Genomic DNA, 24885 nt, shown 5'->3' with positions numbered 1-24885 from the left:
GTTCAGTCCTGGAGAATGGAGGGTTTTTTCCTGTTTCCTCCTGCTCCCCAATCTTTTGCAGGCTTTCCTCTCAACTGGGTACTGTTATATGTTGTGAATATCTGAATAATGTTGACTGGGGGAGGATCAGAGGGTTCTATGCTTTGCTAGATGTCAGTTTGTGTTTCAGTGGTGGCTTCTGTGTTGGGAGCTGAATGCAGAATAATAAAAACAGTGTACAGCTTGAAGCGACCATGAGTGTTGTAGCATGCCTAAGTGTAAAACACTGAGTAAAAGGATTGAATTTCTACTGATGTAGATCAGTTAAAAACATAGAGAATTATGAGGGGAGCAAAATGTTCTTGCTATTGATCTCTCACCTAGGAAGGTGTCATCTGGCAGCTGGTCATAGCAAGAACATTTTTACATTCCTGCACAGCTTTATTCTAGCCTAGTTGGCAAGAAGAATCTGATTCTTTTTTTTTTCTCCGGGGTGTTTCTTTTCCTCCCCTCCCCCTTCCTCTTGCCTTTTATGTAATGAGATGCTTTGCCATGCTATGAATGAGCTGCAAAGTAATTGAAAAAGGAGTTTCCTGAAACGGGCAGGTTGGTTCTGGCAGCAGAGGTTTCTTTCTTTGCAGCTCATTTTGCAGTTGTATTTCTGGTTTTTCTTTGTGTGCTTTTTGTAGCTTCAGGTCCATTATCATTGATATGATCAAGGGCCAGTGTTCAAGAAGAAGGTACAGCTTTCAAGCTTGTGGTCCTCTAGCCTTAGGGGAGAGGACAGAAGCTGTAGGATTCTAGTAGACTGCTGTTTGCCTTCCTTTCTCCAAATGGTCCCTCCCCAGATTAGAGGAATAGTGATACCCTCTAAGTATGGGGTCCCACTTAGGATGCATTGCAGGCAGTCACTGTGCCTGGAGCCTTATCTGTGGTAGCTAAACTTGTGGCCTGCTCTTTAACCCACCCACACTGTGGTTTGGAGCCATCCTTTTTCAACTAGCATGTTTGTGCCTCACTTTAATTTTGTTTGGCCTGAAAATAAGTAATGACTTCTTCATTGGAGAGATTTAGCAAAAGTGCTAATGTGTGTCATACTTGAGGTCTTTCTACTACTTTTTAGTTTATGAATTGGCAAGTTAAAAACCTGGATTTTGTTGTTATTTGTGTTCTAGCTGGCTTGTAGTATAATTCTAATCTTATTTACAGGACGAAGGTCTGTGTATCAAGTCCTAACTTACACAGGAAATGCTAAAATGGCTTCTAGAGTGACAAGGCCTGTCAAATTTATGTAACAGTTGCTACTTAGCTGTCTTTAAATATTAGGAAAATGGTTGAAATGCTGTAGTGATATAGGTTATTGCTGGCAGAGTTCTGACATGGTTATTCCTTTAAATGGGTGTGGCAAAAAAAAATTTGTTTGTGTACTGATAAGCAGGCGGGTGCTAAAAGGAAAGGCACACTGCTAAAAGTAGGCTGCAGCCCATAAATGGTTATTTTTCCATATTCCTAATAGATGTGGCCTTTGAAGTCTCTCTGCAGAGTACATTTTACAAAGCAGTTCTTAAAATGGAGAGGGATACAAGTGTTCTTAAGCAAAGAGAAGCTGCAGTAGTCCTTTATGTTCTGTCTTCTGATTCAGGTTAGTTCATTGAGGTGGATAAGTAACTCATTCAGCAGTCACTTGTCCTGCACTGTTCAACAGAGAAGATGAAACTTGTGAAAGATCAGTTTGTTGAACTCTTAATAAATGCAGAACAGAGTTAGTTGATACACTGGGACAACAGAACCTGTTGATACCTTGAACTGATTTCTGTCTCCATTTCAGGATGTCCATGCTTCTAGCTAGAAAACATTCAGCCACTCACATCTTTTTCAAATTGTACTAAAGACTCAATCATGTAATTTGTGTGTCCCCCCCACCGTAATTTCTCTGGTTTTTTTTAATAGGCTGTGCTCCTCAGAGATGTGAACAGACTGGAGATAATGCAGCGGTATGCAGTGGTTTGAGGACATTTTAAAAATATACTAGGTAGTTAAAAGGTATTGATGCATAGAATAGAAGCCAAGTGGGATTCCATTTGGACTGTAAGATGTGTAGGATATCAGTTATAGAGAAACTCACTGTCATGGGAAATTGTTTTTTGTTTCCTTTCCTCCTTGCAGAGTGCTCTTTATAAATAATTGGTGTAAATTTTTTAAATTGCCTGTGTCAAAGAGCTAATCTTTGCGACATATGGTATTAGTCTTTTTTTGTGCTTATTTGTGCTTTTTCCTAAGCTGCTTTATGGTGTGTGAAAGAAAAGCTAAGAATAGAGGAAGTGAGTTCAGTGGTTTCCATTTCCAGTGTAACATACAATTGACAGCTCGCGTCTGCCATGGGTCAGAGGTGGTTTGAATATGAAGGTAATTCTTTCCTTCAAAATCTGACAATAGGTGGATTTGAATGCTGATTTTAGAGTTTTGATAGTCATAGAAATTCTCAAGCAGCTCACCTTATGGCTAACTTGATGAAAACAAAGCTACAAACGTTTTTACTTGCTGTTTTTGCTTTTATTTGAAGTTCCCTAGGTTCTCACTAAAAATGGCAATGAATCTTGGCCTTGTCAGATAAGAGAGATGTTTCATAAAGGGTGTAACTCAGGTCAGGTCGCATTTAAGGACAGCAAAATCCAGATCTAGTTTTTATTACCCACTGAGTAGAAAAACTTGTAGATAATGTAAAAACTTGATAAAATCAAATTGTTTTGTTGTTAAAGTAATATTCTCTGCATTTGTATCATACAGTTCCAGTAAATATAATCAAATTCTGATATCTTAGTCTTGAACAAGACTGCAGGGAAACAACAGTTTATTTACATGCCAAAATAGCTGGGGAAAAAGTGTGTATATGTTCACAATGAAGAAGAAGAGATGTCTACAGGTTCTACCCTTGTCTTGAATGTCAGCAAGTTCATTTTTTTTTTATTCTTTTTAAGTAATGAATCTGCACCTGTGCCTTCATTAACTTCAAACTGTTTAAATTTTTATGTGCACACACACACACACACACGCTTATGGCACAGTTTCTGTGGGTAACTTCCTTATGCAAGTTAAATATGAAAATATATAATTTATGTGAATAAATATTGTTACATGTTTTAACATGCATGGGGTATAATTAGTGTGTGTATATATATAGATGTAAAATATCTGAAATTTTATGCAGATAATGTATGGCAAGAGATAAAGAAGACTATCTGTTGATTAACACATTACTCTTAAGAAGGTACTGTAGCCTATCAGGTTTGTCAATCTTACCCCCTCTTAATTTTATTTTTGGGGGGTCTGAACAGAATAAAAATTTAAGAGGTGCTTTATCTGAGAGCAGCTAAATGCCTGCAGATGGAATTGCTTGAAATTACAGTCTTTTAAACACAGGTAATTCTGATGGCTTCCAAAGATACCAGGGACTGTAGGCTGCCATAGTAGTGGGTGCTTGAAAAACATGAGTAAACACTCTATGGGCTTCTCTTACCAACCTTTTATAAAATCCTTTGAACTAATTATTATATCTTCTTTTAATGCATATTTGGGTAATGGAAGTGTAAGTGTAGGTGAGCTGCTCTGCAGCAGTGGTACAATTCTAAGGGAATTTCTGTTCCAGATAAACCCTGGGAGATGCCTCAGAGTCGTCATGGTGTAACAGCATTTCTCAGTCAGGTTTTAGAAATACTGTTAAGACAAGAGGATATGTGTTCTCACACTGACAGACTATTTAGAAGAAATCTCACAGAACTGTTAAAATTGTTGCTTTAGGAATCGTAGAGGATGTTGGGTTCTTGATTTTTTTGTTGGAATCAAAGCATTAATTCAGTCTTTGTCCAAGATTTTTTGAAGTTTTGTTTTTTATTCAATTGTGTTCAGTGCCTTTGAATGAAATTCATCAATGAGCATTTTCAGAAGACCTGTTTCTGTAAAAGAGTTGTCCTGTACTGGCAGATCCAGACACAGCCTGACATAGTGTTTCTTCTGATTTGGTCTGTGTCATTAGCTTTCTGTATAATCTTGGAAGTTACATATTCAGTATGTTTTAAGCTTGTTTTAAAGGAAAAATTCAGAATTTGAAGAACAGGTACATGACAGGGTCAGAGGTGAAAAGGTGAGTCAGCAAATCAATCTTGTAGCAGAACACAGCCAGGACATTGCTTCAGAAACATGTGTTTATTGGAATTAAAGGAAAGAGGTTATATAAGCCAGATTGACAGAATGCTTGACACAACAACTGGCAAAAATCATGTTAAAAAAAAAAGCATGCTGGGAAAAATGATGCTATAGTGCTTTTTATTTGGGGCTTCTCAGCAGGTGGTCAGGCTGGATGACCTCCTGTGGTCCTTTTGGAGCCAGATTGTGTGACTTTGTGTGCACATACAGATGTGTATAAACACATACAGTGGTGATGCAAGGTTGAATAAGAGAGGAGGAGAGATTTCCTGAAGGCCCCAGGCTGTGTGCTGTGCTGGGCTGGTGAAATGGTGCACTTGGAAACGGTGCAGAGGGTGCAGAGAGGGCTTGTGTTGTCACGCTCGTGCTGCTGCTCTTAGTCACACCAGCGGGACTGGAGCTGGCATGTGGATGTGCCTGTGCTTGTCAGACTTGCTGCTGCTTTTGTCTGGAACTGGGCTTGGGGAGGGAAAGAGCAAGACATTCTCTGCCTGATTTGTCCACTTATAGGTATTATCTTTGGAGAGGTGATGATGGAGTCCATATACTGTTTATTGTGTTGTTACCATCTGCTGCCCAACAGACATGGCTTCCCATGGAAACCAATATATATTAAAAAAAAAAATACTGGTTATTCATGCAGGCATCTTTCAAAGCTTTTTTCCATTTCAGTGAAAAATCTGTGAAGCAACAAGGAATAACAATGGGTGGTTTTGCTCAGGAGTGTAAATAGTATTAAAAATCTTAATTTCTACCATATTAGAAGTTTAGCTGGCAGCTGTGTTGCAGAAATTTACTGGTATGTATTGAGGATGTGTATACACAAATATATACTTCTATTTGTATAAAATATGTCTCCATCCTTTTCTATACATTTGTTTACGGAGCAGTCTTTTAAATTCTTGTTTTGTTTTTGTAAGTTACACAAAAACATTCCTGTAGAACAGTAGACTTAAAGACAAGGAAATTAAGAAAGGTAAAAGCAAATCTGTTTCAAAATGCAGTCTTTGTTCTCAAGCCATGTTTTAAGTTATGTAGTGTTACAAGTTTGAAGTCTTTCCAAAGGACATTATCTCAGTATTAGCTGTAGTTGGTCAGAAATATTTGTCCTTATCCTGGAGTGTCCTACAGTCTCTTGTCAGCCTCTGTGAGTAACAGAAACTGTAAAGCTGACTTAGCTTGCTGTGAGAGGATTTTCTGAGAATAGAAAGATGTGACTGTTTCCCCAAGTAGTCCTGCACAGTTTGTTCCCCTTTGATGGCCCTCTGTTCCACCTCCTCCTCCCAGGGATATGTACATGGAGTTCTGCAGCACTGGGAAGTCCAGCCATGACTGATCTCCCTGTACTCCAGCACTCAGACATAATGGCATCAGGAGTTGTTGGAAGATAAAATAGTCTTTAAAGCTCTGATTCACCTGAAGTACTTGGGGGAGGGAATTTGTAGGCCTAGTTTGTTCTGTTGATGGTGGTTAAGTAGGTGTATAGGATGGAGTGATGTGCTTTTGTACTGAGGAGCCCAGTGGAGTTTTCTGCTTAAGGTTTCTCCCCCAGCAAAATCCAAGTGTTGCCTTTTGAGGTGATCAGACATTTATGAAAGGCTGGATTAGCTGAGCATGTCTGTTACTAAATTGCTTTTCTTTTATCTGACTGGAAGTACCTGACAGGTTTAATCTCAAATTAGTATGAATGACTCCTGAAATCCCAGATTCCAAGTATGTCTTAAATTGAAGCTAGTTTCTGTGAAGATGAGTATTTAACCATTAATAAAAAGTTTTTCCAGTCATCTCTCTTGTTTCTTGGAAGTGTGTGTCTTTGTTTATTGTAAATTGAGAACTATCAGATAATTATTCCTTATTGTAACTAATGCAGTTGAGAAATGATTCCTGGCTAGAGGACAGTTTGGCATCTTATCTGGCATCAGGGAAAGGCTGAGTGGCAGAGTGGCAGTTACCGCTGCTTTTGCCATACCTGTCCATACAATAATTTTTTTAGAGCACGCCCAAAAATAGATTTTAAATTCTGATTTTTTTTTAAAATTGTTTTTACTCTTAGCGATGAAATGATGGCAGGAGATGGTGCAGCAGGGTACAGCAATGTGTCTGTCTTTGGACAGTCTCAAGATTTACTGCTCTTCTCTGACCATTTTAACTAAAAGCTTTATGAGCACCTGAAGGCTTCAGTCGTTTCCTTTCCCAGTAAAACAAAACTAGTTCCTCCAGGTTTCAGACCAAATAGGTTCTTCCTTTTTTTTTTTTTTTTTTCCATTTGCTTTGATTGTGTATTTGTTCATCTTTTAGGTCATTCACTGTCTCTATCAGAAGAATAGAAGAAACTACAATTTTTTGTTAACTATTTCTAGAAATTGTTTTTAATGGAGTAGAGTAGCAATGAGCTCATTATAGACAAAAGGGAAATTCCTCATTCCACAGCTGTAATGTGCTGCTCAGGAGAAGCAGTGTGTCTTGTCTGTTTGCAAAATCTTACCTCCACAGATCAGTATGAATCTGCTGTACTAATTCATGTTCCCTCCTCTTGTGATAACAGAAATAACAGCTTGGTATATGTGAGCAGTGAACTGATTCAGCTGAAAATAAACCTGGAAAATCATATGGTTAACTCTTAGCTAAATCTGTTTCCTGATTCATTTCACCATATTGTGGAATAAATTCTGGTTCTGGTCAAAGGGAAGAAGCAGCAGTAAGGGCCCAGATGTAAGAAAATGGGACTGTCCATTTTGGACTAGCTTAAAGTACTAATGCATATTTTTTTTTCCCAGTAAAGATTTTCTTAGGAATTTGCAAGAACACCAATGTAAAGTTATTTTCTGGAGTTTCATGTTGATACTTGAGTATTTGGTTGTGTAGGGTAATCTGTGCTTTAGGTTAAATGTCTGCTTTTGCCAAACCTGCCACTTCTTTTGCTGTTTCTGACTTTTGGAATGTGAGTGAAATGCAGAGCAAGGCATTTCTTCCATATTTTCAAAATTTCTTACTGAATTAGAGGGTTTTTTCCAGGCAGGGATGTTTCTTTATTCAACACTGATTCGTGCAGTCAGTTGCCCAATTCTGATAGCAGTAAGGTGTTTAATTCTGTTGCTCTCCAAAGCATGGGCTGTTCTGTTCTTTTGGTGTGTCTGTCTGAACTCTTCAAAACATTTCTCTGTAAACTTTTGTCCTCTGATCTCAAGTTCTCTGTTGTTAAACTGTGAAGTGTGTCATCCATGTCTTTCAAAAGCCAGTGCTCTGATGTTGGGATATGCAAGGTTCTCTAAGCTACATAGCATGCTTTGTCTTGAAGGGAAAATGAGAATTTCCTTCCTTTTTGTTGCCCTCCTAACTCCTTGTCTACTAAGAAATTTACTTACTTGTCTACTAAAAAATCTACTTGACTACTAAGAAATGTAAAATATTTTTATAATAGCCATTCTGGTGATTTTGAGAGTCGTTATTCAGCAGAGATTCCAAACCATCAGTGTCCTCAGCAGTGCTCTGCTCCCCTCTGTAAGCACGTGTGGTGATACCAGCTGGTTCCAAGCAGTGCCACGGGTCCAGCACTCCACAACAGCTTCTCATTCCTTGCTGAACGCCTCTGTTCCTTTGGCTCATCTTTCTGTCATCACTTTTAACTGCCCCAAAGACACCTGGTCTCACCTGATCTCAGGCCCTGGCAGTCGTTCCATCCTCTCCTGGCACCCCTCACTGTGTTACGTGACAGGGAGCTGTGCCTGCTCCAGCTCTTGGCCAGGTGGGAAGCCCAACCTTTTCTGCCTGGATGATGTTGTTGGTGGTCCTGTGCCAGTAATTGCATTCCCCAATCTTCTGAATTCCTGCACAGACAGGATTAATGTTAAGAACAGCTCTATTCTTTAAAGGGTGGTTATGAGAGGAAGTAAAATGAGGTTTGTACCTGACTCCCTCCCTGGTAAGGCTCACTTACCTCTGACAGAATTGCATAATGTATGTTCTGTAACTAATAGCTGAATTGGAAGTTAGTGTGTAGGGAATAAATTTACCTGATACAACCCTTCTGATGATGATAAATCAGGATGGTGTGCTTCTTGGGGAGTAATGAGGGCTAATAACTTGGAAGTAAATTAGGCAACTCATGTGTCTTTTTTCCCTTTTTTTTTTTATTTTTTCTAGAACCACAGAGCAGACCCAGAAGAACTATTCACAAAATTGGAACGCATTGGGAAGGGCTCCTTTGGTGAGGTTTTCAAAGGAATTGATAATCGGACACAGCAAGTGGTTGCCATAAAAATCATAGACCTTGAGGAAGCAGAAGATGAAATAGAAGATATACAGCAAGAGATAACTGTTTTAAGTCAGTGTGATAGTCCTTATGTAACAAAATACTATGGATCATATTTAAAGGTAATGTATAATATTGCACAAAGAATGCTGCTACAAAAATCATCTGAAATTAAGGAAGATTTATCATGCCAGCTTGGCATTTTTAGTAGGTTTTTATTTTTCTTTGAACAGAGTTTTTCACTTCATTTTTCTCTCTTTGCTGCTTGCTCTTTGGGCCTGGGATTTGCACAAAATGGCTAAAATATTAACAGAGTTGATAAAGGATTCTTTTTGCCATTGCTTTTGGGCCTTGGTTTTCTCTCCTCCCTCTACAATCCCTAGCACAATTTTGTGGCCTTTCTGAGAAAAAGAAATACACCTTCATAGTTACAGAAGCAAAAGCTGTTCTGGTGTGGAAAGAAACTCTGCATCATGTAAAATGTGTTGGCAGTTATGCAGCTTAGTAGGCCTGAGACAAAGTAACACTGACATCAGCAGAGTTATGTAACCACTGTGTGAAATGTTATCTAAGGCATAATTTAACAAACAAACAAAAATGAAAACTTACAGAAAACCAAAATGTTGAGTAAAACTTTTCACCTTAAGTACTGCTTAAATATTTTGTACTGCTGACATATTTTAGGTGACTTTTTAAAAAATCCCTAAAAACATTTAATATAAGCCAAAGTTTTAGTGATAGTTCAGAGTATATTAAGTATCTGGGAGGGGTTGTTTGCTTGTGTTTAAACATGGGTTTTTTTGTTGGTTTTGGTTTGTTTGCTTCAGTTTGGAAGGTTTTTCTGGTTGGTTCTGTTTCTTGGTGCTTGGTCTCCCTCTCAGCATTTCTGCTTTCTTAAGGTGTAGTGGGGTTTTGTACATTTTAGAGACAGATTTCTGATAAGTGCTCTCTGTCTCACGCTTGTGCTGTATCTTTCAGTGATACATAAAAATATTTGCAGAATTTTAGTAATATTCTTTGTATATTTTGCTTTTTTCCATTTAAATTGCAAAAATATTTAATCTTTTATATTTTAAAACTAAGTGGGCAAGTTTTTTTTTCAATATTTCCAGTATGTTTAGTGTACTCCAAATGCTAACTTCTCATTTTGGCTAATGTAAGACAGCTGTATTTGCTCTGCTGTTTACTGTGAGTTCTTCACACTTGAGTAAACATACAAATTGCCATTGATAACCTGTTTTTGCTTCTCTGTATTGGGCTCAATTGGTGGGATTTTTGTTGTGTCTGTGAATAAGTAATAAATGTCTGAGAAGTAGGATTTACTTTCTACCATCACAGCATATTAAAGCAAGCAGCTTCATCTCAAGATAACTTCAAGTTCAACTAGTAAGGTTCCCCTGGAGCAGTGCACAAATGCTGCTGCAGATCCAGACATGATCAGTCTTTTTTACAGTCCATTATTTTCTGTGATGAGCTAAGTCCTAAATTCTATTCTTCTGCATATCTATCATTTAAGCTTTGTGCTGTAAAAGCCCAGTTGTTTGCCCTGAAGTACAAACAGGTCAAAGTCTTGGAAAGTGTTTTTACTTGTCAGTGTTTTTGCTTGGAAAAGTGTTTTGTGAAATCTCCGAACTGAACAGTGATTTCAGCTATGAATGGAGGAATTAAACTTTGATTGGGTGGGGATTTATTTTGTTTGTTCTTTGTTTTCTCAGAGGTGGGTGGTGGAAAAAGCTTTATAAGTTATGGATTGGATAGGGAAAGAAAATAGTCCTATCATTATTTACAGCAATATAGGTGTGGAAAGTAAAGTCTAATTATTCTATCAGTGCTATACAGCTATTAAATTCTGCTTAGTTTTGGTTTTTTTTTTATTTAAAAAAAATTGCTTGGCAAATGTAGGATCATGTTAATGCAGCAGTACTCTCCTAACCACCCTGTGAGTTCTTTCCATTTCTGTTCTAAATGGATACATTCTGAAAGATTAATGCTGATCTCTTGTTTACTTTTCACACTTGGAAAGTTTTTGGGGAAGGAAAATTTTTGTGCATGGAGTTTGGGAAGGTGTTTGTGGAATTTTGTTTACTTTCTCATTCATTTAAGAAATTCCTCTTTAAAAAAAAAAAAGGTAAAAAAATGTTCATAGGAATGTTTTCCATCCCAGAGTAGCATGATAGGTAATTCTGCTGCTTGCTATTCCCGGAGTAAATGAATAAAAATGTTCACAAATAAATGAATACCTTTAATTCTGTAATTAAAAATAAATAAAGCAACTTTTAAAGTATTATCTTCTATCTAAATTGTTCTTAGATTAGATTAATCCCTGGTTGCTAGTTCAAGATCTTTCAGCTTGAGACTTCTCAGGGGAAAGAGGGTCTTGGCTTTGTTCAGTGTATAAAGAATCTTTTCATTTTAGTAATAGCAGGCATTTTGATAGTTGTGTCTGTCTACTTTTTGGTTGGTTGTTTTTTTTACTTGATTGATCTAGCTGGGAACTTTTTATTAGCTATTTCTTTGAGAGTGGCTGTCAGCCTAATTGTTAAAGTGTGTAGTACTTAATTCAGGATTCAATTTTTCTGTACAGTGTTAGTATCTCTTTAAAACAATGAGATGGGTACAGTTGTGTAGCAAATGACTGTGTAAGGTTAAAGAATACTGAGGTAAATTCTGAAAAATAAGATGTCATACTTCTTACAAAGCCACATCCTAGACTGCAGAGATCAGATGCAGTTTGCAGTGGATATAAGTACTGTGAAGTTCACATTCATAATGGTCCCATATGTTTATTCCTGGATACTTCAATTTATTTATAAAGATCACTGAAAAATTCCTAGAAATACTTTTTTAAGATAAAGGTTAAAAAGAGCATAGGGTAAATAAAAGGTATTTCAAATTCAAAGAGTTTTTTTTTTTCTTTTGCATCTTTATTTCCAGGCAAACAAAACAGTTGAGCCAGTGTGCTGTGTTTCAGATCATGATTTATGAACTAGAAATAGTTTACTAAAGTGTATTAATCATGCATGTAGCTCTGTCTGAAGGTGTAGAAATGCCATAAGAAATGTTTGTAGTTTTTACAGTGTTCAGAGTCTTAGTATTTTCCTGACTAAATACCAAAGCAAACCCTCAGTGCAAAAGCATTCAGGTTGCCTACAGCACTTAACTGATATTTCTCTAGTTCAGTAATCTAGATCTGTCTTAAATCTTTAAATTTTATAGTTTCTACTTTGAAGAAATCACTGCTGAGACCACGTGTTGGCTTCAGTTTTATCATGTAAGCCATAGTTCATCCACTTGAACTGTAATGGAACATCTTCTGTTGTAACTTACTCTTTTTTAACCAATTACTCTAACTCTTTTTACTGCTTACTCTAACTAAGCTTAGAGTAAGCAGATTGTTCTTGTCATAATTTTGTAGGTTTTGAGTTTTCCCTCTGGCAAGATAGTTGATAGCTAAAAGTTGTTACAACTAAAACATGGAAGAAGAAATGTAGTTGTGAGGGGGTTCTAATTGCAAACATTTCAGATGGGAGATTTTTTTTTGTACCAATGATAAGGTTTGTTCTACGTATTCTGTATCTTGACAGTTTCTTTGCACTTCAGCATGCACTTCAGCCCCAGTCCTAGGGAGCCTGGGGCTTGCCAGCTGCCTGCAGGCTCTCCCAGATGCCCCTGCTGCTGAAAGGCAGAAAGGAAGAGTGTCTTTATTTCAGTTACTTGACTTACTAACTTGTGGCATTCTGCAGCCTAGCTGTTCATTAGCTACAGCTTGTATATCCAACCTGTAAATGGGATTTTAAAAGTATGGACAGTCCTTTAATAGTTTTCCTAGCAATGCAATGTTACTTGTCTGTTTTAGTATTTTAGGTATTTTAGTCTTGAAAAACCTTATCATTGATACAAGATGGCAAGGTCATCTTCCTTGAGGTTGAATTTAATGCCAGTTATTGTGACACAAAAGGGTACAAAAGCCCTATATCAATCATGGTAATGTGAGATGTCTTAAAGTTCAAATGGGAGTTTCCCATTGAATTAACCTTAAAGCTTAGATATTAGCAATTTTTTTCTAAATTTTCCTTGGGTGTCTGGCAAGATCAATAGTGTTTTCTGAACAAACTGGTAGGTGATGTGCAAGCATATATACAGTCAGAGAATGCACCTTGATAAACATATTCATGTACAATAATAAAATGTTTTAGTTTTGTATCGTGGCTTTCACTGATGTGGGTAGAATCATATGAGCTTCAGCTGTATTGCAGATTTTTTGGTTGTAAGATAAATTAAGTCCTGTTGGAGGTATTTGTAGCTATTTCATATGTGTAGGAGGTCAGGATCTAAATTTGTCTCCTCATCCCCTGTTGTACTTGGATTGCAATTAACATCTCAATTAATAAACCATTGGGCGTGGAGGGTCCCCTAGATAAGTTAGGTTAGATAGCTGAAATGAGTGTTTTCCTCCAGCTTAATGGCTTGTCAAAATGCATTACTCCCCTACCAGTTCAGGCAAGAAAAAGATTAAAAGTATTAAAAGTTACTGTAGTTCTGTCATGTTCTGGTTACACAAATTTGGAAAGTGCTCTTGATGAAGTGCTTCAGCTGGAATTTCCAGCAGTACCATAGAGATAAATCTCTTGATGACTGGAATTCAATTACTGTTCTCCTTATTTGTGCCATTTAGACCAAGGTTTTCAGTATCTAGCCTTTTAACTGTTACAGCCATCTGACCTTGCTCTTTTCTTTTGCAATTAAAACAAACCTGAAGTTATTCTCAGCTTTTCAGATTTAAATATGAAGAAATCCTACAGTGACATCCAGAGACTTCCATCAGAATTGTGCAGCACTTTGTGTGGCAAAGCTTTGAGACAATCTAAAGATCCTGGTTGTTCTGCCCTGTCTATTTATACTTGGCTGACAGAAAATAGCTAGGAAAAAGGTTCTTCATGCCTGGCTAGAAAATACCCACACCCAATTGCAGTGGATAGAAGCAATTTCTTTGAGACATTGTTTGAGAAACAGTACTTACTCATTTTCACCCTGTTCTGTTTTCAAGTAATAGTCAAATTCTCCAAACATGTCTGGTAACCACAATGTTTGCCTTGAACAGGAGTTCCTTGCAGGTCTTCTGAGCTGACAAAGTTGGGCTTTATAAAAACTTCTAAAATTAGCCAGCCCTTCCCTGCTGAGATCATAATATTGGAATAGACTCTCATAAATGGTGTGGTTTTTAAATTTAGTATGAATCTAATAGAGCAGACTTTGTTAGGATGATTGGATGTGGTGCTTTCAGAAACTGCACCTTTATTTGCTTGCTGGGTTTTCTTTAGATTTCCATCACTGGGCAAGCCATAGGGTGGGAAAGTATACAATGGAGAATGCAAGAGGCTTTAAAAAGTACTCCTGCCCTAAGCTTGTGCTCTGTAATGAGAAACTAGCACTGATAAATATTTGCTGAAAACTTATACAGTGTGTGTGGTACTTCACCAGCTGTGGTTCAGTTGAGTGTTTTTAATAACTGGGTTTTATTTTAAATAAATATATTTATTCACAAAATTTTCTCAACTAGTATCACACAGATTCATATTTGAGTTTTGTCTTTTGAGGGGACTCTAGCAAGAAGTAGTCTGTAGATTTGCTAAGTGCTTCCAGCTTTGTTTCTATGAACCAGCCACCTTTTGTAGTGACAAGCCAACAACAAAGTCAGTACCTAGAAATCAGTGTTAGAATAATTTTTCAGTTCTAGAGGTTGAGACATCACCACAAAGGAAGTGCAGAAACTCACATATTCTCAAGGTCCCTTGTAAACAATTATTTGTATTTAATTAAAACTTAAACCACTGCTTAATCACTTTTTCCCCCTCTTAAGTTATATTTCTTTAAGTGAAAGTGTTTTAGACACTATTTAGCAGAAATTGGTCGTGATGGTGTTTTTTCATTGCTTTTTTTAAATACCGAAGTCAAACTTATTAATTAATATATTAGACTTCACAGGACCTGTGTGATCATTCTACAAAAAGTAATTGCATACAATTAGGTGATTAACAACTCTCTATTTGCCTTTTCCTAAGAGTATGCTGGTAGTCTGTTGAAATATATATAAATTTTTTATGGCAGCCTTGGACTTTGACAACTCATGCCTTCCTTTACAGGGCACAAAATTATGGATAATAATGGAATACTTGGGTGGAGGGTCAGCTTTGGATCTTGTAAGTATATGATTTTTTCTTTTTTTTTTGCGTTACAAGTATCAGTGAACTTTATTTCATTGTGGTTTTATATCACTTTATAAAAATAAGTACCTGGAGGCAGCTGATACTACATCACTGCTATGTGGTAATGGTCTAAAACGTGTGAATTTGAGTGGTAGTCCTATCACATTGAATTCCTGTTAATTTTTCTATTTTGCTCTTTGTGTGTAAGCATTAGGAAGCATCCATTTGTTTTCGTTCTCGGGGGTTTTTTAGTTTGAGAAGTCCTTTTCTTGCTGTATGTTTGCTGGAGGTTTGGGGTCCTCTGTCCATCACTTCCCACCTCCTCCAAGTAGAATTCATTACAGTTCAGTAAAAACCATTAGGGTTTTTTTAGGTTTTCCTTTAGGTTTGATTCTCAGGAATGAATGAGGAGTGTTCCACAGACAGTTAATTTGAACTGGTTAAAAGATGTTGGGTTTTCCATGGTCAGGTATTTTCAGTTAAGCATGAAAGTGCCTTTTACTTCAGATAGTGTGGCATTCATGGAGGGCGTAGCCTGGAGAGTGCACAAGCACAGCCCACTGAGTGTGAATGTGGTTTCCCCATGGTTTCAGTGCAGCTCTGCCTCAGCTGCAATGCTACAGACCCACCCTTTCCTGTAAGATAATATAGCTCAGTCTTTGTGTGATTCTGAAGGGAAAATACCATGTCTTCACTATTACAGAATGGTAATAATTATATTTTTGCTAACAGGGGTCCTGTCTGTGAGAGTTGAAGTATGGGCTTGACTTCACAAATCTATTTAAATTTTATCAAATTGCATCACATTAACTCATCAAAAGCATGTAATTAGCTGTAGCTTGTGGTAGTTTGTAGCTCTAGAACTTGGCCCTTTTGAGGCAGGGGCTGTGAGATACTCTAAAACTTTTGAGTAATTGATTGTATTCTGTGGAGTGTCAGAAACAGGGAAATAGCTATTACTATTGCCATTTTAAATCACTGAACCTGTAGAGGAATCAAATTTTAGAATAAAATTTCAGTTTTGCCTCACTTTACCTTACCATAATTTCATGGTTCTCACTGTTTTGGTGCTGTGGTGTTGGTATTTTTTTGATTGCTCACTTTAATTTCTTTTGTTTTATTTGCATAGCTTTCTAATATGCTAAGTTTGCACTTATTCCATTAGCAGCTGTATAGTAGCATGTTATGTTCTTGATACAAAAGCAAGCATGGAATCAAAAATACTGGGACAAGAGAAAACTGCATCATTAAATTTACAACGCACAGTAAACAGATTAATCTATTTTGAAATGAACTGTTTTTCTTAATTTACTTAATCTAAATTGCAAAATTCAGTTTGCTGTGTTTTCTGCTTGTAGGGAAATGTACAACTTTGTGGCAAGTTAGTTGTTGCTTTTCTTGTGCTTTGCATGCTGAGGGGAGCACAGACAGTGTCTGTTTGAGGAGTAAGAGCTTTGGCAGAAGAGGGGATGTGAAAGTGATCAATTCAGTGGCACCTATTTCAATTAGACTACTGACATATTGCATTGAATATTGCATTAATTTTGTTAGTTCTTTAATTTTGAGAACTGTTTCAGGTTTAAGATTTAATTTAATCAAAGCAAGGCAAAAATTAGACACAAGACTAAAATTATTTTAATGTGTCTTTTTTCCGAAGCTGCGTGCTGGCCCATTTGATGAGTTCCAGATTGCTACTATGCTAAAGGAAATCTTGAAAGGTCTTGACTACCTACACTCAGAGAAGAAAATTCACAGGGATATAAAAGGTGTGCAGCATTTCAAATGTTACTTTCTTAATGCCTTTAAAAACCATAAAACAGTATTCTAATTAGTTAATATTTCCCCTTGGCAGCTGCCAATGTCTTGTTATCAGAGCAAGGTGATGTTAAGCTTGCTGATTTTGGAGTTGCTGGGCAGCTAACAGACACACAAATTAAGAGAAATACCTTTGTTGGAACCCCGTTTTGGATGGCCCCTGAAGTTATTCAGCAGTCAGCATATGATTCAAAAGTAAGTAGAATTTTTTTTTTTTTTAATCTGGTTATCCAACAGCATTTGTTTTGATTTTTTGCTTTCAGGTCTATCAATATGGGGAGAAAAAACAAAGTAGCTTTGGAATTACAGGGTTTCAAATAATAAAATTAAAAGTAGAATTTAATTGGTTTTATACAGTAGTTACCTGTCACTGTACTCAGGTACAAAGTCACCATGTAAAATGGTGATGTCATGTCTCCTTCAGAGCAACTCCCTGAATGTGGGGTGGTTGGTTGATTTGGTTTCAATTCAATGTTTTGCATTTAACTCAAACAGTAATAAAGTACTCACAAAGTAAAATGCCACCAGAACATGGCAGTTCATTTAAAGCCAAGATGGTGGCCAAAGTGTTAATTTCCTCTCACATTTCTATACATATAGCACTGGGTATAATTTCTTACATAGTGTTTCTGAGGATCCATGTAATACTGAAAATTTTAGCACAGGTCTCGAGAAGGTGAAAAGTAACTTGGTGGTGTGGCTTAGTAGCATTGTGGTACCTTGTGCCATTCTTTGACCTGAGAGCTCTTGATGGATGACTGATTGCACAGGAGAGTTTCCCTATGTGAGCTAGCAGTAGAAAAGCAGAGTTCTTCTATGCTTTTCTGAGAGCTGAAGCTGGTGCTAGAAATGACAATAAGGAGGCAACAGTCCCCTCTTCTCTGTGTAAAACCACAGGATGTCCTAGAGCATGTGGTTGGTGAAACAGCAGCATGTTTCAGTCTGGCATTGGACTTTCCACACTCTGTAGACAAAACCTTAAAATAGCATCAGGAGAATAAAAACCTTTGTATGTGTAAAGTAATACTTTCTTACTGCTTTTTCTCAAATAATAGACATGAAACTATACTTACATGATGTGCATGTATTTTAAAAAAATCTGGTGGATATCTAGAGTGTCCTGAAAGCATTCACACTCCAGGAGACTTTCCCAGGATCAGTCAGACTCGAAGGAATTTGTGTACTTGTCAAAAGGCTTCTTGCTGATAAAAGAGTTGGAATTCTCCTGTTTAGGGTTTCAGTGGTCCCACTGTGATGTGTTCCCTAGGGCATTTTGGAAAAGCTCTCTACCCTGCCTTAAAAATATGTGTTGGCCAGTCAGATTGGGAATAATTGTTCTTCTGCTTGCCCTGTGTATGGATCAGCTTTAGCACCCCTTCATTTACATTTCCCCAGCAAACTAATCTTTTGGCTTCCATATCTCCTCAGTTTTGGAAGAGCAATGTCTTCCCCCTTTTTTTCCTTGCCAGTAGGCTGATGGGAGAGCAAAGATATAAGCCTTTGGTAGGAGAGATGAAGGATTTGGATAGGATACACTTCAGTTTCTAGACTAATACTGATGACTGTTTTGGTATCTGGGCTGAATTTTATTCTTTCTTCTTCCCTCTCTACTCCAAAAGGCTGGAAAGTAAACTAGAAATTACACATTTTAGTAGTGCCAGAAATTTGTAAGCCCCCATCTCTTCTTTAAAATGATTATGCTCCAATACACAGTTGTTGATTATGGTATTTCAGTAGTAAACACCGAGTTAGTTTAATTCTTTGCTATAAAGTACAGCTATTTTAGGTCTTGTGAACAAAAAGGAATATTGGAGAGATGCAAATTGTAATCCTTGTTTACTCTATGGGTAGTTTTGGTTTATGATTCTGGGCCAATGTAGTCGACTACTGCCAAACACTTTTTTAATGAGAAACACCTTTAGTGATCTAAATAGCTATTGTAGCTCATCTGAAAAGATGCAAGTAATAATATATTTCACTTGGGAAAAGAAATCAAAATTAGGAAAAAATTTTAGAATACTAGTATTATATATATGGTATCAAAATATCATACTGTGTTTTGATACAAAGGCAGAATTCGTTTATAATGATACTTTTAGCTAAAATAAATAGTACTTCATTATTCTGCTGTGACTTTCACTGTGAACTTGGTGTTTCAAGTCTAACTAGTTGTCAATAATTCTCCAGCTAAATTCATCAAGCAGTCTGTTAGGAAAGAAATTAAGTGATCCCCTGCTGGATTTGGTTCAGCTTTCTGCCTTGTTCATTTAGAGTGAGCTGTCAAACAAGGTTGGATACCTAAACAAACTCTGAATTAGACATAGGAAATTTGTGGCAATTTGTCATTAACATATGTAAAATATCAAAGGAGGATCAATATCTCGGAAGGTTTTCCAAAAGTGTGTAAATTTAGGTGTCCATTTAACTTGCTGTCAGTGTTAGAACACCAGCTGCAACAAAATGCTATCTGTGATGTTGTTCATTGAAGACTGATTAAGTCAGCCAGGTCTTTGTGTGTCAGGTGTTCCTGAAGTGTTAGAAGGGAATGTTTGCATTATCTACTTAGGCCAACATTAATTTTATTATATAGATGCATTATCTGTGAAGATGTCAGTTATTGAATACTTAGTCATGACAGCCCATAATTTTGTACTAACAGTCCCTTTTCCCTCTCTCAGGCTGACATTTGGTCACTGGGCATCACTGCAATTGAACTGGCCAAGGGAGAGCCTCCCAACTCGGATATGCATCCAATGAGAGTTCTGTTCCTCATTCCAAAAAACAATCCTCCCACTTTATTAGGAGACTTCAGTAAACCTTTTAAAGAATTCATTGATGCATGTCTGAATAAGGACCCAACATTTGTGAGTAGATAAATGTGTGTGCATGTGTGTGAAGATGTTTCAGTTTTGTTTTCTTTTCTCCTGTGCTTGTGAAGTATTTTGCTGGCATTGTGCATCTTCAGTGATTTAAATCATTTTAGGGACTATACTTTGCACTGTGAATTTTAGTAGTGCTTTTTAATATCTCTGTCTCTATCCTAGTTTGTTTTGTTTGAAATACTCAAAAGGAGGAGGGAGAGTGCTGAAAGAAATTACAGTGGCAGAGGCAGATTCCTAACATACACTCTAAACTAGGATAATGTCAGAAGAGAAGCCTTAACAGAGGAGAGAATCATCTGAAATCATTTTCTTCAGCACAACTTTTTATGTCTCAATTCAGCTTACAAGGAAATGTTGCACTGGAGAGTTTTCATTAGTCATTTTCCTGGGTGTGACCTTCTAATGTAGAAGGATAAGCTCTATAGTCTATGGGTGACTTGATCATATTTTTAGCATGCTCATAAATGTGAATTACTGACTTTTCTGACTTCCTGTTTCACTAATTTCCTGATATTATACAAGTTAGCTCTAGAAGTCTGTTGTCTTACTCAGTCTCCCCTATTAGCATTTAAAATCATGAAATGTTAGCATGACATTAAATATTTAATGTGTTTCCTACAGCGCCCCACTGCAAAAGAACTTCTGAAGCACAAATTCATTATGAAAAATGCCAAGAAGACTTCCTACCTGACAGAACTGATTGATAGGTTTAAGAGGTGGAAAGCAGAGGGACACAGTAGTGATGAAAGTGATTCCGATGGTTCAGATTCGTAAGTTTATTTTATAGTCTTTTTTGGGTGTGGTTTTTTTGTTTCGATAATGTTCTTAAAGTGGGTTTGCTGCAGCTTTTCTGTGTAATAACACCATTTCTGTACACCTGTCTCTGGTTCTTTTTTTTTATTGTCTTCTTCCAAGAAAACCCCTTGTATGGCCCTAAAGATTAACACATAAGTCAATCTGTGTGCTTGTTACCTCTTTAAATTTTCTTTCTTTAAACTCGATTTCAGTTCTGTTTAAGTGCTATCTAATTTCCTAGTCTGAGGTCAGTGGTTGTACCAAACCCACTGAGTCACAATTAGAGATAGTGCAGAGCAAAGTTGAGGTGCATGAAGAAGTTTGCATAGTGGCTTTGGAATAACATGCTTTCTGTAAGTGTCTTGTTTTTCTGGCTATCAGATAACTCTTAAATGGGATGCCATGGAAGAAGGTAAGCCTTGTAGGTAGATACCATCTTCTGTTTGCTTTTGATCACATTTCAATTTATTCAGCCTCTTTTCAAGTTCAGTTAATGTTTCAGTACACATTTTTCTTCTTCTTTTAAGGAATATGGAACTAATCCTGATAGACTTGTTATGTATTTGGGTTACCTGTGCTTGCTTGGTGTTCTGTTGTGGCTAGTATTATGTACATCGTGTCCTTTTTGTTTCAGGGAGTCCAGCAACAAAGAGAATAACTCTCACCCTGAGTGGAGCTTCACTACAGTTCGGAAGAAGCCGGATGCAAAGAAGCTCCAGAACGGGACGGTGCGTACAGACAGAGGAGTTCTTCTTTCTAACTGCTGCTTCTGAAGCCAGCTTAAGGAACATTATGATAAAACTTAGTAACTTCACTTTTCATAAGAACTGATTGGTTTTTTTGCAGTTCAAGAGATAATGCATGTTAGTGATATTTCCTATGCCATGTCAGCCTCAAATGCAAAATATACTGCAGGTGTACTGTAGTATCCATTCATAGAGATGGGAGTCTCTTACTCGTGAGGGAAAACTGAACTGTTTTTCTGATGCTGAATGACATTGTTTGAGATGTGTCATCAGGCATCTGTTTCAACATCCCATAACATTTGTTGATGTACTTACTGTGTCTTTGTGGGTTTTGTAGTGTATGTTAAATACTTTGTTAAATTTAATGCAACTTGAAAATCACTTGTGCTCTGTTAAGAGGCAGTGTGTATTTTGTATATATGCTGATGTATGTTGTAATATGCTCATGTAATCCATATTTGTTAACTTCTAGGATCAGGATCTTGTTAAAACCCTGAGTTGTTTAACTATGATAATCACCCCTGTGTTTGCTGAGGTAAGTGTTGGCTTAAAAATCTTCTCTGAAGGTATTAGCCAAGTTTCTAATAACTTTTCTGGGTTTTAACTTCTTTGGTTTGCTCCTCAGCTCAAGCAGCAGGACACAAATAATGCTAACAGAAAGAAAGCAATTGAGGAACTTGAGAAAAGCATCAACGTGGCAGAAGCAACATGTCCAGGGATCACAGATAAGATGGTGAAGAAACTTATGGAGAAATTTCAGAAGTAAGTAGTTTAGTGATAAGAGAGAGATCTGCTATGTCCAGCGCTTTAGCTTTGTAGTTACAGGTAACACTTGTTTGAGACCAAAACTAATGCTAACAATTACTGTATCTGGTCTTGAAGTGCTGCAGCTTTACTGTAGTTGCTACATCTTGCTTCTTCAATTTAGCCTTCAGGTTTGTCTTAAGCATACCTACAGGCAATAGGGGAGACAGAGAATCTTTTTGTTAGCTCTTTTAGGAATGTTTTCTTAAAAATGTCACTTCTGGTGGGTTTTGTACTATAAACTATTGAGATGAAGGCATGTACTACTTTGGTGGTGCAGAAACATTTATGTGCTGTTTGCCTAGCTGAAACAATATAATTAACAAATTTTTTACCTTGCTTTTTTTATCTGTAGATTTTCTGTTAATGACTCATCCTAAGAAACTTCACACAATTGACTGCTGTTTCGTATGGACCCAGTGAAACCCACCAAAACTACTTCAAGCTTGGCAGTGCTTAGCTCATGAGCTCCTTGTGCCTTTTGGATCTTTGCAACATATTGATGGTGATTGAGGATTTGAAGAACCTACTCAACTATTTTGTGGCAGTGCACATGGTTTTATATTTTCAGGAAATTATTTTGTAAAGAACAACTTTTAATATTGTAGTTTCACCCGTTTAATCTGATAAATGTTGAGGTGCAGTTTTGCTTTTAGAAATAACCATTACTTTAGTTAATAGAATGTGCAAGTACAGTATGTTTTGATGCTGTTTTGTTCCTGTACATGGAGTTGTACAGGTCTTTTATATTCATGAGTTAAACTTTTGTAAATCACTAACAAGCTTCAGAGAAAAATAGCTTTTTCACAAGCATATTCAAGACATGTAATGTAGTGGCAAGGGTATTGCTGTAGCACCTGCTTCAACCAGCATATAGTTATTGTGCCCTGAAAAACAAACCTGCAACAGTATCTATTTTAATTCTAAATTGGTACAGTATTTTAGGCAGCTCTATGATTAAATATATTTGAGAGCAATATGGCAATAGTTTGCAGGTGATATGTAGCAACAGGTCTATCCTGATGTACAGTCTGTGTATTACCTTTTAGAACAGGTTTTGAAGTAGTAACTCAATCTTATATCATCATGGTAGGAAAATTTAGAGCAATACAGTTGAGGGGGTGGGGCTTTCGGCAATAATGGACAAAACCTGAAGTCCAATTTAACTTAATTTAATTTTTTTTCCTCTGAGTCTACATGCCTGGGTGGAAGGGAGCCAGAGAAGCCGAGCGTCGCATGTTACATACCTCACCCGCAGGTATCGGTGTAACACCAGCGTTCTGTGTGGTGGTGTTGTTTCTCCTGTAAGATATTTATACACCTTTTTTGTTCTGAAATACATTAAATACAGTACATCAACATAATTTGTTTATAATTTTCTGAAAGTGTATTTTAAATATGTATTTACCAGTTAATATGCAAATAACTGAGTTATAGATATTCTTTCACAAAAAGGTAGTACTGTGCAGTACGGAGTGATTTTTTTCATAAAAAGTAGGTAAGACTATAAAGTTGCTTTCAGTTATATATTTATGGTACTGCTAGATGGGTAATCTCTTCTGTTGTTTTGTTTTGATTTGGTTTTTTCCCTTTTTCAACCCAGTATGTATATTATGCTGAAGTTTTGAACTGGGATTGTTTTTCAGTACTTAGCTGTGGAACTGTTGGTGTAAATTTATTTTTGATAAAGGCTGGGTGTGTTTATTTTATGGTTCAGACCTGCACATTTTGTTTTTGCACAAAAGTCATTTTAAAGAATCTGAAATATATCTGCCAAATATTGAAAAAGTAATGGTGTGCAAGTAAATACTGCATTTTTCGTCAAATGTTGCCATTACATCGTTTTTATATAAAGGACACTTGTGAGAGATGGTGGTTAGATATGCCAAGGACAATTATTTTCAATGGTGCCTACACTGTAAAAAAAATTACTTTTAACTCCTTGTTTTAATTTTAAAAAAAATGTTTTCTGTTTAAAACTTTCATCTGCTATATAACTGAAATTCAATTAGAATTTATATCTGAGAAAAAAGTCTGGAAATAGTTTTTGAAAACAATGTTATGGATTAAATAAATATTTTTATAAATGTAAAAGCAGCAAAAGTTGTAAATACAGTTGATCTGAAGCTTTACAAAATAACTGCATCACAGAAACAAATTGTAGTGCTCCTCTAGCTTCTGTAGTTGTTAGTCTTGTAAATCTGTTTATAGATGAAGCTTATTTCAATGTTTTGGGGGGTTTAAAATGGTTTAAAAATAAATATTTAAGTTCTGTAAACTTTCATGAGCTTGTTCTGTTGTGCATCATTTTATTCTGGATTTCAGCAGCTGTGCAGAGGTGTGGACATATCTGGCACAGGCTCGTGTTGGGAGAAAGGTGTTCCCTGTGTGGGTGCTTTGCAGAGCTATGGGTGCCCCACACTGTCTTTGGCCAGGGGACATCTCCCAGCTGCTGTGCCCCAGGGAATGGATGGAGCAGTCCAAGGTTCAGTTTGGTTCCTTTCCTGGGGAGGAGACTGAGATGTGTGGCTGGCAGTGCAGCGGTGTCACAGCTGTGCCACAGCTCCCTCGACTTTCACCTCAGCAGCCTCAACACAAATCTCATTTTAAGGAGCTCCATATACATTTTTCAGAATTAAAAACCTGTTTTTACTTCCATGTCACTCCCCTTTTCCTGTGGCAGTCTGAGGGAAGCACTGATGGGAATTCCTCCTGAGTTTTGTAACTGGTGGCTCTATCCTGTTGACACAGGATCTTTAATCTGTGCAACTTTACAGACACCTACCCTGGGTAGGTGGGATTAGCAAATGACATGGGAAATTGGACCCTGATATATTTGAGATAAAACTGTAATAAGTTGCTGAACTATAGTGCCTCTTCTTTTCCTGTGTAATGAGTGGGATGTATACCTACTTCGTGGAACAGCATGGGAAAAACTCACCCACATGTGTACAAAACAGACTCATTCTCTTGTATTACAGTTCACTCCAGAAGGTTTTTTTGTTGTGCTGCATATGCCTGAAGTCTCTGTGCATAGCAAACCTATAATTAGCTCCTAAGAAGGAACATCTGTATTGCTGATTCCAGAAATGAGCTGTCTTTTTTCCCACATTTTAGTTATTGATGAACTGTGTAACTTAATCAGCAGTATTCTGTTGCTGGCAGATAGCTAACGGAAAGATAGAACCAAATATTCATGCAGG

General features: G+C 37.0%; 1 protein-coding gene across 1 annotated transcript in view; it reads left to right on the top strand.

The window, feature by feature from the left end:
- Positions 1–23966, top strand: part of STK26 (serine/threonine kinase 26) — a 31172-nt gene extending 7206 nt beyond the window's left edge. Inside the window, exons 4-13 of the mRNA XM_050974578.1 lie at positions 8326–8556; positions 14578–14634; positions 16298–16406; positions 16493–16650; positions 19134–19319; positions 19959–20107; positions 20767–20860; positions 21351–21413; positions 21504–21640; positions 22038–23966. Coding sequence (XP_050830535.1) covers positions 8326–8556; positions 14578–14634; positions 16298–16406; positions 16493–16650; positions 19134–19319; positions 19959–20107; positions 20767–20860; positions 21351–21413; positions 21504–21640; positions 22038–22062 — 1209 coding nt within the window. The 3' untranslated portion in view covers positions 22063–23966. The remainder of the gene's footprint in view (positions 1–8325; positions 8557–14577; positions 14635–16297; positions 16407–16492; positions 16651–19133; positions 19320–19958; positions 20108–20766; positions 20861–21350; positions 21414–21503; positions 21641–22037) is intronic.
- The last annotated feature ends 919 nt before the right edge of the window (positions 23967–24885 follow it).

Source organism: Serinus canaria, chromosome 4A (assembly GCF_022539315.1).
Source record: "Serinus canaria isolate serCan28SL12 chromosome 4A, serCan2020, whole genome shotgun sequence".
Lineage (NCBI taxonomy): Eukaryota > Metazoa > Chordata > Aves > Passeriformes > Fringillidae > Serinus > Serinus canaria.
This window is presented reverse-complemented; position numbering and strand designations above follow the sequence as displayed.